The sequence below is a fragment of the Sceloporus occidentalis genome, unplaced genomic scaffold, assembly GCF_023333645.1.
Source record: "Sceloporus occidentalis isolate IW3139 unplaced genomic scaffold, rSceOcc1.0.p SCAF_7, whole genome shotgun sequence".
Classification (NCBI taxonomy): domain Eukaryota; kingdom Metazoa; phylum Chordata; class Lepidosauria; order Squamata; family Phrynosomatidae; genus Sceloporus; species Sceloporus occidentalis.
This window is the reverse complement of record NW_028316987.1, coordinates 7,664,395-7,683,176: the sequence shown is the minus strand read 5'-3', so window position 1 is coordinate 7,683,176 and position 18,782 is coordinate 7,664,395. Positions and strand designations below refer to the sequence as shown.

At 41.4% G+C, this 18,782-nt stretch overlaps 1 protein-coding gene across 2 annotated transcripts; it reads left to right on the top strand.

The window, feature by feature from the left end:
• Positions 1 to 2,211: 2,211 nt before the first annotated feature.
• LOC149309108 (ras-related protein Rab-5C-like) lies at positions 2,212 to 18,431 on the top strand. 2 transcript variants are annotated; one of them, XM_089531803.1, is made up of 6 exons: positions 2,212 to 2,340; positions 7,318 to 7,524; positions 9,640 to 9,791; positions 11,375 to 11,497; positions 13,431 to 13,524; positions 14,514 to 18,431. In XM_089531803.1, the coding sequence occupies exons 2-6, from the start codon at positions 7,359 to 7,361 to the stop codon at positions 14,627 to 14,629; spliced, it is 651 nt and encodes a 216-aa protein (XP_089387929.1). In that variant the 5' UTR covers positions 2,212 to 2,340; positions 7,318 to 7,358; the 3' UTR covers positions 14,630 to 18,431. The 2 variants fall into 2 exon arrangements, with proteins under 2 accessions (XP_089387929.1, XP_089387930.1); XM_089531804.1 differs by having other exon boundaries at positions 7,291 to 7,524.
• The last annotated feature ends 351 nt before the right edge of the window (positions 18,432 to 18,782 follow it).

The window sequence follows — 18,782 nt, the reverse complement described above, 5'->3', positions numbered from 1 at the left end:
CCATAGTTTTTTGTGGGTTTTTTGGCCTATGAGGTTATGTTCTAGAAGAGTTTATTCCTGAAGTTTTGCCAGCAGCTGTGGCTGGCATCTTTAGAGAGTGGAGTATATATACTGTTGGTTGAGAGAAAGTGATTTGGATGTTAATCTGTGATTTGTTCTCTTGTTGAATGGCAAGGCCTACTATTGTCTGCTGGGAATCCTCTTCATAATGGGTGGTTTGCATTTGCATTAGCATTTGCATTTGCATGGTCTTGATTTTGGTGTTTTTCAGGACTGCTGGCCAAACTTTGTTTACTTTAAGGGTTTCTTCTTTCATTTTATGCCCATGGTACACTGCATAGGGTCCACCAAACGCAATGTTCAAACACGAATCAAGGAACACGAGAGACACTGCAGACTTGGTCAGCCAGAAAAATCAGCAGTAGCAGAAGATGTTATAAACCATCCTGGGCATAAAATACTGTTTGAAAACACTGAAATTCTGGACCATGCCAACAACTATCAAGTCAGAATGCACAGGGAAACCATGGAAATCCACAAACACCTGGACAATTTCAACAGGAAAGAAGACACCCTGAAAGTTAGCAAAGTTTGGCTACCAGTCCTGAAAAACACTAAAATCAAGACCCAGCAAAATGCTAATGAAAAGGACCCAGGGTGAGGGGGTATCCCAGCAGAAAGTGGATCATTAATTAAATAGACACCCTGAGGCTTTGCCATTCAACAACAGGACAATACATAGATTAACATGTAAATCACTTCCTCTCAATCAACAGTACTGTATATATATTCCACTGTCTTCCATGCCAGCATTTTCTGAAGATGTCAGCTTCAGCTACTGGCGAAATGTCAGGAATAAACTCTTCTGGAACATGGCCTTATAGCCCTCCAAAAACACAAAAAATGCTGCTTTCTAGTAGTTTCTGGCTTATGGCGATCCAAGATAAACAAATATGAGAGGAAGTGACTCTGGGGATCAAGTCGAATCCCATGGCCATGAAACCCACTGGGTGGCCTTGGGCAAGTCACGCTCTCTCAGCCTCAGAGGATGGCAATGACAAAGCCCCTCTGAAAAAACATGCCAGGAAACCCCCATGATAGGTTCACCTTAGTGTCACCATAAGTCAGAAATGACTTGAAGGCACACAACAACAACGACAACAGCAAAAGGTAAACCTATCATGGTGTTTTCATGGCAAGATTTATTCAGAGGAGGTTTGGCATTGCCTTCCTCAGAGGCTGAGAGTGTGTGACTTGCCTAAGATCACTCAGTGGGTTTCATGTTAGACCAGGGAATCAAACCCAGAGTCTCATTGTCCAACAGCCAAACTACTTGTCTGAAGATGCCAGCTTCAGGAATAAATTCTTCCAGAACATGGCCACATAGCCTGAAAAACCCACAAAAAACTAATTCAAACCACTACTCCACACTATCTATTCCTCTACCCTGGTACTTTCTCTGACTCTCTCCCCAATAGACCTTCAGCCTCTTGTGGTCATGGAGCATCCTTACTGGGCTTTTTTGTGCTTTTGATTATTGGTTTTGATCTCTTATTTCCATCTCTAAAGCTTCTTTATACTTCTGCAAACATTAGGATTTCCCAGAGCATGCTAGTCTCCATTGCTTATTTTTCATTGGCCTCAATCTGCCCGTACTTGCCATGCAAAGGCATTTTGTATCATTACAGTATTAGTATTATTATATAGTACGTAATATTATACATATATATATATATATAAAATCAGTATGCAAATGGATTTTGTATTATTATTATACAATACTACAAGATCCCTTTGCATACTGATTTTCCAGACTAAGGCTGCATCCACACGGCCGAAATAACCCAGTTTGAGTCCACTTTTACTACTCTGGCTCAATGCTAAGGAATTCTGGGAGCTGTAGTTTGTTGAGACACTCAGCCTTCTCTGCCAGAGAGCCCTAGTGCCACAATAAACTACAGCTCCCAGAATTCCCTAGCATCCAGCCAGGGCAGTTAAAGCGGCCTCAAACTGGGTTATTCCTGCAACCATCTGGCTTTCCTGCCCCTCAAAAGTGACATTGTTTTTATCTTTGGACACGGAAGGCGGGGCTATTTTGTCCGCCGCTTCTCCTCTATTGGCGGAGAGAGCTGCCAGTCATGAGGAGAGGCAGGAAGTAGCCATAAAAAGCCCCACCCACTGCGAGGAGGAGCCCTTACAGGAAGCGGAAGAAGCTGGAAAGGAGCCGAGGGCGGAAGTGGCGCTGCTTGAGAGCTGGGTTGCGGAGGAAGGGGGCGGCAGCGAAGGGGATCCGAGGAGGAGGAGGAGGGCTGGCGGCTGCGGTCCCGCAGGCGGGAGCGGGTGAGTGAGTGAGTGGCCCCTTGGGCGGCGGCGGCGGCGGCTCCGGAGGGAGAAAAGGGAGGGCAGGAGGCCCCGCCGGGAAGGGCCCCTGGCAGCAGAGAGCCATTGCCCGCAGGTGGGGCTTCTTCTCTCGCTCCAAGGGAGCAAAATGGAGCCTCCAGGTTTAGGGGCAGCCTATCTTTAAAGGCCCCAGGGATGGAGGCCGGAAAGGGCTGGCTCAGGCTGGCTTCGTCTCCGGCTTTTGGAGGCTTTCCTGGTTTGCATTTGGTTCCCTGGAGTTGGGGAGAAGAGGGCTGGAGGCCCCGTGTGTGTGTTTTATGTATATGCTCTCAGGTTGTGATTACAGGAGCGTAGAAAGAGAAGATAGGAAAAATAGAAGACGTATATGTGTATATATGAACATATATGTGTGTGTGCTATATATAGGTGTGATATATATATCCTCTCAAGTTGTGGTTATGGGATCATAGAACCATAAAATACGAAATATTATGGAATCATGGAACGATAAAATAAGATATATATAGAATATATGCATGGAGAGAGGATAGATAGATAGATAGATAGATAGACAGATATTTCTTTACCTCCCCCTCTATATGCTATATATTCTGTTTTATGATTCTATGATTCCATAACCCCAACCTGAGATATATATATATATATATATATTCCATTTTATGAGTCTCTCTCTCTCTCTCTATATATATATATATACACACACACACACATATGAAGGTACACAACAATTATGTATGTGTATATGAATACATGCAGAATATATATATATGTATTTGTTGTGTGCCTATGTGTTTATAGACAGAGCAAGAGAGACTATACCCAACAAAACCGTTGTGTGCCTTCAAGTTGTCTTTGACTTACAGTGACCCTAAGGCAAACCTATCATGGAGTCTTCTTCCCAGATTTCCTCAGAGGGGCTTTGCTGTTGCCGTCCTCCTGAGGCTGAGAGTGTGTGACTTGCCCAAGGTCACCCAGTGGGTTTCATGGCTGAGCTGGATTCCAACCCTGGTCTCCAAAGTGGTAGTCCAGCACTCAAACTACTACGCCTCACTCGCTCCTGTCAGATATACACATATAGAGAGAGAATGAGCATATAAAATCAAGTTAGCTAACTTGATAGACTCCTAGAGTTGGAAAAGACCACAAGGGCCATTCAGTCCAACCCCTTTCTGCCATGCAGGAACTCTAAATCAAAGCACTCCCAACAGATAGCCATCCAGCCTCTGTTTAAAAACCTCCAAAGAAGGAGACTGTATTACAGTCTGAGGGAGTGTGTCCCACTGTCAAACAGCCCTTACTGTCAGAAGGTTCTTCCTAATATTGAAGTGGAATCTCTTTTCCTGTAGCTTGAACCCATTGCTTCATGTCCTAGTCTCTGGAGCAGCAGAAAACAAGTTTGCTCCATCTTTTACAGTCTGGATGCATGTTATTGCTTACAAGATATGCTTCTGCCTGAGGTGGTTTTGTGGAATAATGAAAAGTGAAGCTCCTGTCCCTGAGGAGCTTATCAAGGCAATTGTTTAAAATTCATGTATACATTGTTGCTTCTTGTTGAGTGCCATCAAATCATTTCCACTTATAGTGACCCTAAAGCAAACCTGTAATGGGGTGTTCTTCATAAGATTTGTTCAGGGGAGGTTTGCCATTGGCTTAACCTGAGGCTGAGAGTATATGACTTTAGCTACATTTACATTGCCATATTTCTACCAAAGCTCTTAAGGCGGTATGCATGGCTCTCCTCATTTATTGCCATGATTACATTGACTGCATGAGTTAGATCAGGCTGTGAAAAAATGACCATCCCAAGATCAAGCAGTGATATTTTTAATGGGTCAGTGGGGACTGGAACCTGGATCGCCCAGTTTAAAATCCAGGGTCGAAAACACACTGCAGTGGATGGGTATGTGGACATTTAAACTGAACAGGGTTTTTTTCAGGTCAAGTATTAAACTATGTGGTTCTTGCAAATCCTAACTTTAATAGCAGTGTCAGGCCAAAATCCAACAAGTACAGCTTCCATAGTGTGCAGTAGGTCTGGAGATAGGATGTGCTGTTTTTTTAGGGTGCAAAGGCTGGACTCCGTATCTGTCTGGCTCTCAGTCTTCAATAAAACCCAGCCTTATCTAATCTGCTTTGAGCCTTGTGTGTATATATACCATCTTTTCTGGAGATGTTTGCTTATTGTTTGCATGTTTGTTGCAGACACAGGCAGCATTAAAACATTATCGGTTCATTTTCCCAATATCATAGGACTGTAATAAAAATGACCTGACTAAGTAGCCATTATTTAAGGAGACATATTAAAGGTCATTAACTACTTAACTTTAGTGTTCCCTTCTCTTAAGGTAGGCAAATGGCTAATCTTTTTTATGACCTTTCATGGATGCGTTCTTTGTTGGGAGGATCCTGCTTTAGAGAGCAAGCCCTTAGCTCAAATCTCCATTCTTTCTTGAGCCCATTTGGTATTATTTGGGGAGGAATGGATTCTCCATTTAGCTTCTTCTCTTTTCTCCCCACATCCTTATAGGAATAACACTTCTTTCTAAGGCTGTGAGAATATTGTTGTATTGTGTATGAGGTGAACTAAGCACTCATGAAAAGTCTGTATAAATAAAAAAATATTAGCTCTTAAAGGAAGCAGTCTTTCCCTTATAACAATTGTTCTATTATCCTCCTTGGACATTTTGTTCCTCCTTGAGCATTTGGTTTCTTGTTAACCCATCCCAACTATTTATTGTCATTCCTTGGCACCATCTCTCCTCCTCGAGTTGTCTCTCATATCTTTGGATGTTATAAACTTTTGGGGCAGACAGTTTTGCTCCAGTGTCCATATTACTTATACAGCAATGTTTAGCTGTAGAAGGTTCTTTTTGCACCTCACAGATAGAGGATGCTCTTTATCCAGTATTTTCATGCCCTTAAATGCTTATTACACATGGGCTCTAGTATAGTTAATAATATTCCCACTGAGATATTCTCATTCTGATGCTGTATTGTATTTCACACTTTTTCTTACTTCGGGTGGATGTTCTATCATACTTTAGTGTAGGAATAGGGCCCTCTGGAGGTTGACAACCTCTTATTCCTGTGGTCTTTCAACAAGAATCATATCATGCTGGGCATACTGGCAAGGGCTAATAGAGGGAAAGTGAAGTCTAGCAATATCTAGAAGGCCACAAGTCCCCAGCCATACTGATCTCCAGATCCATTTGACTGAATTTATACTATCCCCAACCAATATGGAGATTCTGGAGGTCACTGGCAGCATCCTCAGAAGATCCCTGTAATATATAAGTGCTTCTTTCCATATATATACCGCTTGCTACATTGCTGAGCAACTGTGCTAGCTTTACGGTAAAATGTTTGGGGTGAAGCGCCTTAGCCAATGAATTTTAAGGCACTATGCACTAGAAGATATCTGGCCAATTCTGAAATTAGGTCTGGTGTATGCTCACTTTTGCTTTGCACATACTGAACCTCATTGCAGGATGGGGGAAATGTGGCCGTCCCCATATTGTTGGACAGCAGCTCTTATCAGCGCTAACCAGCATAGGCAATAGGGAGAAATCGTGGGAGTTGTAGTCCAGTATGGAAGGCTGCAATTATTCACTCCTGGTGCAAAATCTATATTGGTGACAATGAGCCACCAGCCCAGAAAACTTCCCTTCCTGGGAAGGGAAGTTTATGTCCCTTTACCTTTGAGTTCATCATGGCTTGTGAGGTAAAAATTAAACAAAAGGACAATTCCTGACTGAGTTGCACAGGCTTAGTTGGTGCTTCGTTTCCTCTTTATCTGATCTGGGAAGATGCAGAGGAGAGAAGCAAATATGGGGCTCAGGGACAAATTATTTCTGCACCCCAGTTAACATGGTTTTTCACAGCGTGTCTGAGGCATGAACATATACTATCTCTTATTACTGTGCTGTAACTGTTGGTTGCTAGTTGAAAAGCCATGGTTTCCTGTTTCAAATTTTCTTTGTTCATTTACTGTAAGCCTTTTTACGGTGTCTATTGTTTTTTAAAAAGCAAACCAAAAATCAAACAAGTCTTCTATTACAATATGATATACAGTACCTACTGAATATAATAACTTAGTCAAGTCATCATATTGTGTTCCACTTCTGTGGAGTTATCTTTTAATATTTAGACATTCCTACATCTCCTGTCAGGAACAAATACCTTCTACAGCTGAAATCACAAATGCAGCAACTAAATCAAAGGATTGTTCCCAAATAGTCACGTTTCTGTATCAGAGGCTAATGATTAATGTGAAGTGTTTTCCTTTCACTTCTCAGCTGCTGTTATGGAAACAAATGTTATAAATATAAAATACTGAATGACTTGTCTAAAGGTCAGCTGGTTTTTATTGTACTTAGAATTTATATAACATTAGGTAACTCAGAACTTCCTAGCCTAACTTTACCTTCTTATAATCTGTACTACAACCCTATAAGGTAGGCCAGTCGGATTAACCTATTAGAGATGCTGTGTGGCAAAAGAAAGCAGGAGCTGAGAGATTGTCTTGCCTAAGGCCACCTGTTCAGATTTGAAATAGAAAATTTCTGACTATCTTGGGCACTAAGCCAAACCAGCTCTCAGCTGAGCTTTAACCTGTAGAGTGCTAATCAATAATCCTGTTTTTGTATGTCTTGTGACTTTGGAAAGGGCTCTGCCATTTGTTTGCCATTGCCAAGAGGATTGTTCCACAGGCAGTTTTTCAATTTAAATAATGGGAGAACCACTTGCCCAAAACAAAGCTTGTTTTTTTTTTAAATTACAACTTCAAGAATCAATAGTCTAAAAAAGGTAACTTTTCCAAGCTCTGCCCAAGACCATCCAGGAAGTCTTGGAGCTTCAGACCAAATTTCCCAGTGTCCAGTTTGCATCAAAAGTGGCTCTCCTGTGGATATGATGTCCCTTCTCTTTCAGTTGGTGATTCATTTTCCTCACCTACAGTCCTGCCTTCTCATCGAAGCTTGCTGCCTTTGTAACGGGCCATGGCGGGCCGTGGTGGAGCTGCACGGCCAAATGGACCAGCTGTGGGGAATAAGATCTGTCAGTTTAAACTGGTACTCCTGGGAGAGTCTGCTGTTGGGAAGTCCAGCCTTGTATTGCGCTTTGTGAAAGGACAGTTTCACGAATACCAGGAGAGCACCATTGGAGGTAAGCACTGATTGGTGACATTACTAACAGTGTTGAGATTTGTCTAGCCTGGTTGTCTACATAATTCCTATTGTGCATGTATCAATCTAGGTTAGTGATGGTGAATGTTTTAGAGACTGAGTGCCCGAACTGCAACCCAAAACCCAACTATTTATCTCAAAGTGCCATATCCCTCTGGCTTTCTAGTAAGAAACTCTGGCAGACTCTGTGCTGGAGTGACAGCATGTGTGCCCACAGAAAGGGCTCTGAGTGCCACCTCTGGCACTCGTGCCATAGGTTTGCCACCATTGGATTGAAGCTGGATTCCCTAACCATTCCCTAACTTAACTGTCAGGGGCTGATGGCCTAACCAGGAGGGCCCCACACCAGAGGATGCTGATGTTAATTTGTTTTCTAGGATACATTCCAGACTTTTCAAAACCCTGATGCCACTAAGAACCATTATTCCCCACTAACAAAAGGGACAAAAGGAAGCAAAGGCTGTGCGTGTGCATAACCATGAAGACATGTCAAGTCAGTGAAGTTGCTTCTCTGCCTTGAGCAGACTGGCCAGTCAGATGCTGAAGGCTGCAGCAGTTCTTGCTTCACCACTTACAATTTCCACTCTGTCAAGTGCAAGGGACCAACACAAGCCTTGGCAGGTTTGGGTCCAGGCTGAGCCAAGTAAGCATTTATAACTTGGCATGAATTACTGGTCCATAAGTTGAAGCCGTGTGACAGCAAATAACAACAACAACAACTGGTGTCAAGTCGTGTTTGGGTTTTTTACATCTGCAGAATTCCATGGGAGCAAAGGCTGCTTAAGGACTGGCTGGCCCTTGGCCTGACATATTAAACCTTGGAAAGAGATAGACAATCGCAAGAGTGGAGTCTGCTCCTATTCAAAAAATACACTTTTTAAACCTTTGGTCAAGATCTGGGGATCCAGACATTTTGATCTTCCATTCCCATCAGTCCCACTTGGCATGACAGTAGAGGACCAGAGTTCCCCCTATACTTGTACATCCTCCTTACTTCACTTTCAGTCTTGCCTCTTCTTCAGGACACAAAGTGAATAAAAACAGAAATCAAAATCAGGAGTACCACAGTCCAAGGAGAAAAGTCAAAGTTCTTCCAGAAGCTATTTAGGGTCTAAATTTAACTGGCAACAGAAGATGGGAGTTGAACAAATGTGGGGGCAGCTCCCAGAATGTCCTTCCCTGTGATCTTGCTGTGTTAACTGAGCATACCTGACTGTTTTCAATGGACATAGTATATAATAATCTTCCTCTAACTGAGTGGGTCATCTGAGCTCTTTCCTGCACTCGGGGAAATGTAGTGTATAGATGACAAAGTCATGTATGCTCAGCTCATTTATCTAAGCCCCTACCCACCAAGGTATTTTTGCCTCTAACCTGTCCCCCCCCCCTTCCATAAAGAGGGCATCTTAAGTACTTCCAATGTTCCTGGGGCATGGCTTTGTATATGGTCTGGTACTTGCTACAAGAGACAAACCTGGATGGTCCAAAACAACCCTAGTATATAATAGGCGACAGACTGAAAGCAGGTATACTACAAAAAGGTTCCAGAGGAGCAACTTCATGAATCCTTGTCTGGGAGGTGGTGAAAACATCCACTTAGCAGTTCTTTTTGCCTGGCATTCTAGAAAAGGTGGGGAACCTTAGCCTTTCAGATAGTTTGGATTCTGGCTTCCACAGTCCCTTATCACTGGCCATGCTGATGGGAACTGTAGGACAAAATATTTGGAGACACAAGGTTTTTCCAAGCTGTATATGCTCAACTCTGTGCTTGTATAATGATGGTGGTTAGTGGTTGGGATGAGCTTTCTGATCAGATATTTGCATCATCAGAATAAAAATATGGAGATGTCCTGATTAGACCATCAGGAGAATTAACTTTCCTCAAGTACATATCAGGTGGAATTTGGTAGGATGTTTTTAAGTTATAAATGCTGACTGATGCCAAGGCTTGTCTTTTGTATGCTAATATTCCAATGTGATACAGATAAAAAAGGATCGCTGTATGTGAAAAGTAGCCAATCATTTGCAGTAAAATGTTCAAGCCCACATTTCACTCATCCTTGGTGTGACTCTGTTTCTAACTCTTATTTTCCAGCTGCTTTCCTCACACAGACCATCTGCTTAGATGACACAACAGTCAAGTTTGAGATATGGGATACAGCTGGGCAGGAGCGTTACCACAGTCTGGCACCAATGTATTACCGGGGTGCTCAAGCAGCTATTGTTGTTTATGACATCACCAACATGGTGAGGATTTTCATATGTCTGGTTGGTTTTTACCCAGTGTGGTCCAGAGTACGTCATCTCTGGTTCCAATTCTATAAAAGACATGATGTTCCAAGCATGCATGCTTTGAATGAATAATAGCATGTTATCTACTTATTAAAAAAAAGTAGTGTGTCAGGGAGATGTGATAGATACTGCACATGTACAGTCACCCCTCTGTTTTCGCTGAGGATCCGTTCTGGAGCATGCCCCCCGCAAAAATGGAAAATCACCATATTGGAGTTCCTATTGACTCCAATGGTGGCACTCTCCTGCATACACTGCTGCGCACGCGCCTCAGGGGCACACCCCATTGTGTCGCCCTCCATTTGCCCCTTGCATATTTCTGAGGGACACAGATTCAAAGTCCGCAAAAACGGAAGGGTGACTGTATTTACTGCCTCTTTGAAAACTAGATCTCATTTTAAAATCTTTAGGTGCATTCTGTTTCCATTTCACTTTAATTTCCTATTCATTGGGGTCCAGAGCAAATTCTGGGAACTTCGATTGTATGTTTGAAATTAAAATCTTGCACTTTGGAATCTTGATGTTATATTTGATTTTAAGGGAAGCTTTTAAAAACAACATCCTTGACATTAAATGGATGTGTACATATCACTAGACTATGGTTTAGAGCAGAGCTGTGAAATGTTTGGCTCTCCATGTTGTTGAATTGCAGTTTCCATTATCTTCACCACTGACATTGCTTGCTAGGGCTGGTGAAAGCCACAGTTGAGCAACACAAAGAGAACTAAACATTTTACAGCCTGACATAGCATACTGTGTATACAAATTATAAAGAGGACTGTGAAGACTTGTGTCCTCAACATTCCCCTCTCCTTCTCTGGTGCAACTTAAAGGAGGAATAAACTAGAATTCAGTTTCACTTTAGGCAATTTCTGGCTTATGATATCACATGAATCATGGGTTTAAATTCAAGTCAGTTGCTAAACCAGCATATTGAATTTTGTTGCCCCCTTGTTGAATAAACTGGAATTTATATAACTCTTCTTCACAAAATTTTCTGTTTGAAAAATAAGTCAGCAAGTCAACCTTTAATATCAACCTTTGGAAGTGTTCTATATACCTTTGAAGCTTGTGTGTCACAGTGTACTCCATGTAAAGGAGCAGCTTATTGTTCATTTTTAATGCTTTAAGCATTGTTTTGTTAAAACTGCTACTTTTCAAACATGCTGCTTTAGCATGTAAAATCCTGGAGCATTCCTATTTATATGTTGTAAGACCTGAATTTCTGCAGATACTTGATTTTGAATTAAATGTTTGTCTTTCACCTTGGCTGTCTATCTTGGATATGTAAAACCAAGATGACATTAAATAACATTGGTATGAATTTTAGGATCTGCTCATTGAGATGTAGTATAACATCTTAAATTTGCTTATCTCCCAGTCCAAGCTGTGCAAAGGTCCCACAACTGGGAATATGCACTGCATAAGCCTTCCAGTACTTTCTAATGGTTGGAGTAGGGAGGAGGGAGTATTTGTTGGTACTGCAGTAGACATGAACTGGATTCCTGATACTGAAATGGCAGGACACTTTTTTGTAGGACACCTTTGTGCGAGCCAAGAATTGGGTGAAGGAGCTGCAGCGGCAAGCCAGCTCAAATATAGTCATTGCCCTGGCAGGGAACAAGGCTGACCTGGGTAACAAACGAGCTGTTGACTTCCAAGTAAGTATGTGTGGTTTTTTAATACTGGGAAATTCATAACTTCCAGCCTACTTCACAGTAGTCTTAGGCCTGTTCCAGACAGGCGTAAAGTACGTCCCCAGGACGTACTAGGGTTAGGAAGGGGCGTCACTTCCTGACTACCCTAACCCTAGTACATACTGGGTACGTACAAAATGGCGGCGCCTGTTCCACACGGGCGCTGCCATTTTGATGTAGCGGACGCATAGCATCTGCATGTCGCGAGGCGGAAATGACGCCGCGAGTGCACGACTAGTAACTTGTGGCGCCACTTCCGAGGCGCAAAATGATGATCCAGAGTTTTAGTTCTTTATCCTCTTCTCCAAATGAACGGGGTTCCATTTTGATTTACTGTCTCAACACAGTGTGGGACAGAATTAGGGGTTGCATAGCCCTCCAAATATTGCTAGATTACACCTCCCATTATCCCTTACCCATGTTGGCTAGGGTTGATGGAAGTTGCAGTCCAACATTTGGAGGGCCACATTTCCCACCCCTCATGTAGGAGAAAAGATGTTATATCATCAAAATCTGTTTGATCATGGAATATTAACCAGTAGCATCCATCCCACTTGTAGGACTGAGCTGTGGATCAGAAAAACAGTGGTTCAAATTTACCTTTGTTATGCATGTGCTAGGTGACTTGAAGTGAGTGCCTTTGCAAAAACTGTTGGCATACTCCTTTTTGACTACAAGTCTCAATGCAGTTTATAATAGTATTGGTAGTGGATAGTATTGCTTTCATAATGACATTCTTGAAAAGGGTCTCACAGGGATTGAAAATAAACAGTCTGAAATGTGTTATCCTGTTACTCTTAATTCCTGAGGTAAGAGGTACAAGCTTCTTAAATAGTTCAGTTTACTTTGGCCTCTTCTAAATCTGCACTTTAGGGATAATACTGACCTATTTAACAAGGCTGCTATAATCCTTACAAAAACATGGAGTATATGTGTTGGAACAGTCTAAAAGTTACATTAAATGATGATTGGCTCAACTTGATCAATTAAATTTAGATTTGTATCTATCAAGCTAGCCTATCTGCCATGCAAACAGTTGAATAAATAATATTCTGTAGTGGTTCTGTGTAGCTTGATGGGTTAAATGTGAAACAGTTTCTATTGCCGAGAGCCAGTGTGCAGTAGTGGTTTGAGTGTTGGACCATAACTCTGGAGATCAGAGTTCGGTTCCCAGGTCAGTCATGAAACCCACTGAATGACTATGGGCAATTCACAATCTCTCAGCCTCAAGGGAAGGCAATGGCAAGCCTCTTCTGAATAAATTTTGTCAAGAAAACCCCATGTTAGAGTCGTCATAAGTCTGAAATGACTTGAAGTCACACAACACAAACCAACAATTGCCATGGTTTTATTAGCAGCTTCTGACTCCACAGCTCCTTTGAAATATGAGTGTGGCAATACAGGCCTAGCCTTCCTTAAAATTGTAAAGATGTATGTGAAATGCATTATGTCTTAAGTAGGGGTGAAGAATATGTGACCCTCCAAACGTTGCTGGAATGCAGCTCCCATGATTGCTCATCATTCGGCTTTGCTGTCTAGCGCTAATGAGAGTTGAACTCCCAACAACCTTTGGGGGAACAACAAATATTCCCCAACCCTGATCTAGAAGGCTCTAAATGCTAAGTATATCTGAAAGTAAGCCAAATATTGGGAGTTAATTGTTTATAAAAAGGTAGCAATGAGCTTAGACAATGTTGAGTTAACACCTTTATTGTGGTCTCCCTCCTTCTGGATCCTAAGTTATTGGAGCTTGCAAACAAAATTTAATATTGGAGGGATGGATAGCAGTCTGCCATGCCCCCATTTCAATTCCTAGGACTTAATGAGCTGTTACTATTGGAGCAACACAGGAAGGTCACGTACATAGACTATAATCTTTGAGTATGTATGCTTGCAGGAAGCCCAGACGTATGCAGATGACAACAGCTTGCTGTTTATGGAGACATCAGCAAAGACGGCACTGAATGTGAATGAAACCTTCATGGCAATAGGTGAGGTGTTGTGGTAGAGGTGCATGCTGTATGTCCTCCACTTGACAGCCATGGACTGAGAACCAAACATGATGTGTAATAGTTGTAGTTTTCTGAACATGCCTGTTACTTTTCCAGGGGGGACAGATAGGCTTGCAAATCCCCTTAGATTTTCCACTTAAGTGCAGGTGGGAGCTACCCAAGTGCAGATGTATGGTTAGATGTTCTTTGGGCATTTAGGCTCCCTGATGTCCCAAGCTGGTGCTTTGGTTTTGCCAAGATAGCCACACTCTCCCTTCTCGTAGCACTATTATTTGGTGGTTTCTGCCACAGTCTGCCTTTTCAAATCTAATTGGTTGAGAAGTCTCTCCTAAGGTAGGTTTAGTGGCTGTAATAGCAGTATAATATACTGGTGTTTCTGGTTCTGTGTTTTTGTCTTTGGCCCATTCAGCAATAGAATCTGGCTTGAGAATATCTCTAAAATTTGTTCTTGAGTTAAGAAAAATTCCCCACCTTTGAAATACAGAGGGAGGTGGAATAGGGGATCTTTGCATCTCAACTCCCAAAAGTCCCAGACAGCATGGTCAGTTTATAGGAGATTTAATCTCATTTAGGAAGTCTGAAGTTTGCCCATCCCCAAGTAGGCAGTATGATGAGAAATGGACAGGAGAGGAAGATAAGGGAAGGGATTGGGTAGAAGGAAGCTTGAGGGTGGGGAGAGGTGGGGGGTCAGCAGACCATCTTCAGAGGTCATAGAGCAGGAAGGCTGAAGAGGCTTGTGAGGAGAGGGCTAAATATATGCACAAATCTACACTGACCAGCTGAATCTTAAGGTGCAAACCTCTCAGTGAATAACAGCAGGAATGTTGGCTAGTGTTTGTTTGTGGGCACTAGATTGAGCTTATTCTGAGCAGATTCTATTAGTTTTTGCCTAATTTTCTTTATGAAGTGAGTCTTAAAAAACGAGTTTGCTACATAGGCACCTGAATGTGCTATATTTTCCACTTCAGCTAAGAAGCTCCCCAAAAATGAACCACAGAGTGCAATGGGGGCAGCAGCCAGAAATCGAGGAGTCGACCTCCAGGAGAGTAGCCAACCCAGCAGGGGGCAGTGCTGCAGCAACTGAGGTATTCCTGCCTGCTCCTCTGGGTTGCCCCGACTGGAACACACCTGAACTGATCGCACTTACAGGAGAACAGCTGCCAGGATCCCCTCTTCTTTTCTCCCCACCCCTTTCTTTGCTGCTGCGATTCCCCCCACTCCTTTATTCTTCTAATTTGTAGAATGGGGTGGGGGAGCAAAAAACAAAACCAGCTGCTCCTCTTCTGTACCAATAATGAATTCCTATTTTTAAAAGTCTTAGTCACCTTTTTAAAACAAACAAACAAAATGAACTGTGGCACTCCTCTACCATTTTTCATGGGTAGATGGCAATGTATGTTCTCAAAGCTTTGAAGTCTCTTTTTTTTTCTTCCTTTTCCCATTGGGTTTTATGGCCTTGTATTGGTTCATAGCTGCTTGGAAGAAGGAAGTATCTGTCTTGGATGGGATGCGACTTCTGATACATCTTCTTGGTGATTCTAAGCCACTTATCTTAGAGCTTAAATAACAGTGGTAGACGAAGGAAGGAGAAGGTGACAAAAGAGCTATGAGCTTTGGAACCATTATTCCCAGGGTTTTCTGGATGGGAGCCTGGTTTAGATATGGCATAGACTTGCTTTTTAAGAAAGCAAGTCATAGAACATGCAAGTAACCACTAAATGAAATCGTAGCATTAATGCTAGATTGAAAGAAACCTCTAGCCTTTAAGCCTTGTTTTGACCAAATCACAATTATGGATATCCTGGGGGGGGAGGGGGGTTGGGTACAGCTGATTTTCTTCTGTATTTTGTATTCTAGTTTTCAACATATAACCAATCAGTATCTCTTTAATTACATATACCAACTAGCCTTGCACCCATTTCAGTTTGTATTGGGTTTTGGATATACCAACAGCATTAATTTTCTTATTTACATTTTGGATATAATGCACTAACTCCACCTGTTAAAGAAAACATGTTTCAGAATTATCACTTTTGACAAGCAATGCAATGTGATGGTTGACCCTATGCTGTAACGCTCGTGGGTGTCTAGATGCAGCAGGTGGGGAGAATGGGCAAGCAAACTGGGTGGGGGAACAATAATATGTATTCACATACAGATAAATATGGGTAATTCCACTAAATGAAATTGCAGAAGGGAGGTCACAAATTTTGCTTCTCATCTAGTGCCTGAAGCAATTTTGTCTTACTCTTGTTGGTATTTAAGAGAAGGAGTCTCTGTCAGTCTTTTCAATGCAAAGCTCCAGTTGTGTATGATTAAAAAAATAAATTTTTATAAATCAGATCAGTCAGAATTGACTCATTTCTCTTCTGTATGAATCAACCTACTTCATTACTGTTAGCTGTTGTTAAATCTGACTAGAAGTAATGAAGTTCTTCACTGAGCATTGTGCAAATGGTGCTAATGGATTCAAATTATTAAATGCTCCATTTGAATGCCAACATAGTTGGGCTAAACCTTTAAAATAATTTTGGTATTCCAACTGTTGGGAGTACCTGCAGGAATAAAAGACTTTCTGCTTCTTGAACAGGAATCTGACTAATGGGTGTGTGTGTGTGAAACATGGCTATTGCCTGCAGTTTCTTTTGTAGTGTGGACTGAAGCCCTGCGATATGGGATGGTCATGAATATCATAACTGCTCAAGAAAATATATTCATAAGGGAATGGTGACAGTGCTGCTTCTGTTAGAAGGCAAAACCCAGTTTGCATGGTAGAGAATGTGCACATAACGCTAAGGAGCTGTGCATTTTGGCAATCTGTGTGTGAAGCGAGGTTGAAGAACTAAAGGAGAGAGGGACAGGAAAACTGAAAAGAGAAAGAAGGCAGTTAAAAGATGATTAGTAAAAGAAGAGACTAACCAGGGGGAAGCCTTCACACAAATTTCAAAGACAACACACTTAAGGAGTGAATAAATGGACAAAGGAGACAAGCTACAGGGACTGAACTACTCTAGTTTCTAACTGAAGTCTGTCAACAAATACGGAAAACAAAATGGCTCACAGATTGGAAACAATATACAATCCAGGCCCCAAGAAAGGGGACTCTAGGGATTGCAGTAGTCAAAGGACCATTATGTTGATTTCCCATGCAAGCAAAGCGATTGTACAAGAAAGTATTTTGCCACATATGGAGCAAGAAGGAAAGGGGCACAAGGGATCATAATTCAAACATACGTTGGGATAATGGAGTACACCACTAAAATTCAGAAGAAAATCAGCCTGTGTTTTATATATTACAGTGAAGTCTTTGGGTAGATGATGAAAAACGATGGATCATTCTTAAAAGAAATGGCTATGCCACAACATTTGATTGTCCTGATGTGTAACCAGTACTCAGTATAACAGGCTCCCTTCAGGACAATATAGAAAAATGGAACTGATTTTTAATTGATGAGGGGGTCAAGCAAGGCTGCATTTTATCACCCTATGTTTAACTTGTGTATTGAATGTATTATATGTAAAGCAAGATTAGACTTGGAGGAAAGAGGCATGAAAAATAAGAAACAGCAACAATTTAATATATGCTGTACTCTCGCATATGCCGTACTATTAGCAGAAAATAGCAAAAACATGGAACCATTACTGAAGAAAGTCAAGAAAGAAAGTGCAAAGGCAAAATAAAGTAATATTAAATAAAGCCAGGTTTATAGTTGGAACATTAAGAAAACAAACATAATGACCATCAATGATTTACATGACTTTAAAACAAATGATGAAGACATTGAATTAGTTCAAAAATTTCCATACCTTGACTCAGTCATTAATCAAACTGGGACTGTAATCAAGAAATCAAAAGACTTACTGGGATATGCAAGAGCAGCTATGAAGGAACTAGAAAGTGTAAAGATACAGTGGATCCTTGTTATAAGCTGGGCTTTGGTTCCAAGATCCCCTGTCTAACAAAATCCATGGATGCTCAAGTCCCATTAAATATGACATAGCAAAATGGTGTCCCTTATAAAAAATGTTAGTGTGTCTCCTGAAGTACATTGTCATTAAAGATCAATTTTTAAAAGTTAACAAGAGAATGTGACCACAGTAAATGTAAAAGTTCTAGGTATGAATGATTTTCAGTATCTCCGTCTGCAATGCCAGAAATTTAGGGACTGATGGGACAAAATCATTTTGAGGAGGGATAGAGTTTTTATTTGAGGGAGCGAAGTCCTCATTTTGCCTCATCCTTCCTGTAGCTTTGACAAGCTGGAGTGTTTCCAGAGGAGGGTAACCAAAATGGTGAAAGATCTGGAAACTATGCCCTCCTATAAGGAGCCACTTAGAGAGCTGGGGATGTTTAGCCTGGAGAAAAGAGGGTTAAGAGGTGATATGATAGACCCGTTTAAATATTTGAAGGGATTTCATGTGGATGGAGCGAGCTTGTTTTCTACTACTCCAGAGTACTAGGACACAATGGATGGGAGCTACAGTGACAGAGATCCCACCTCAACATTAGGACCTTCCTGACAGTAAGGGCTGTTCAACAGTGGAATGCACTCCCTTGGAGAGTGGTGGAGCCTCCTCCTCTGGAGGTTTTTAAGCAGTCCCATTTTCAAGAAAAATGCCCTGTTATGGTGCAGAAATGAAGGTTCGTGTTTGAAATTGTGGTTGTCAAAATAAAATTGTGTCATGGAGTCTGAGAAGTTTTTTGATAAGTTGTTGAAAGACAGGCAGTTGCTGCAAGAGATTACTTCATCGGAGAAATATTTATGGTACAACGGTGGCGAAATACCGTCGTCCTCTCTAGGTCTACCTAAATTTCTGTATGAGTTCTGTCACTGAAGAAGAATTCTCGGCTCAATAATTTCATACAATAAAACTTTTTCTTTGAATAGTGTTTATTCATTTCATCTTTTAAAAGGACAAACATGTAACCATAAAACCACAAACAAACATACATGCATAGCATAAACATACATTAGAAATAGTGTTGAAATTAAGTTAAACATTAAGTTATAAGGTATTAAATTATGCTTTTCTTTCTTCTCTCTCCATAAAGAATTTATTTAATTAATTCCTATTATAGGTAGATTCAAGCATCATTAAATTGACTTCTTTTGTCCTATATAATAAAACTTTTGTTGCATTGCTTTTTCATAAACATGGGATATAACCCTGGCCTAGTTTGACCACCTAAAAGTCCCTTTTCTGTCTCAAGCAAATATGGCCACCCTTGATTTTAG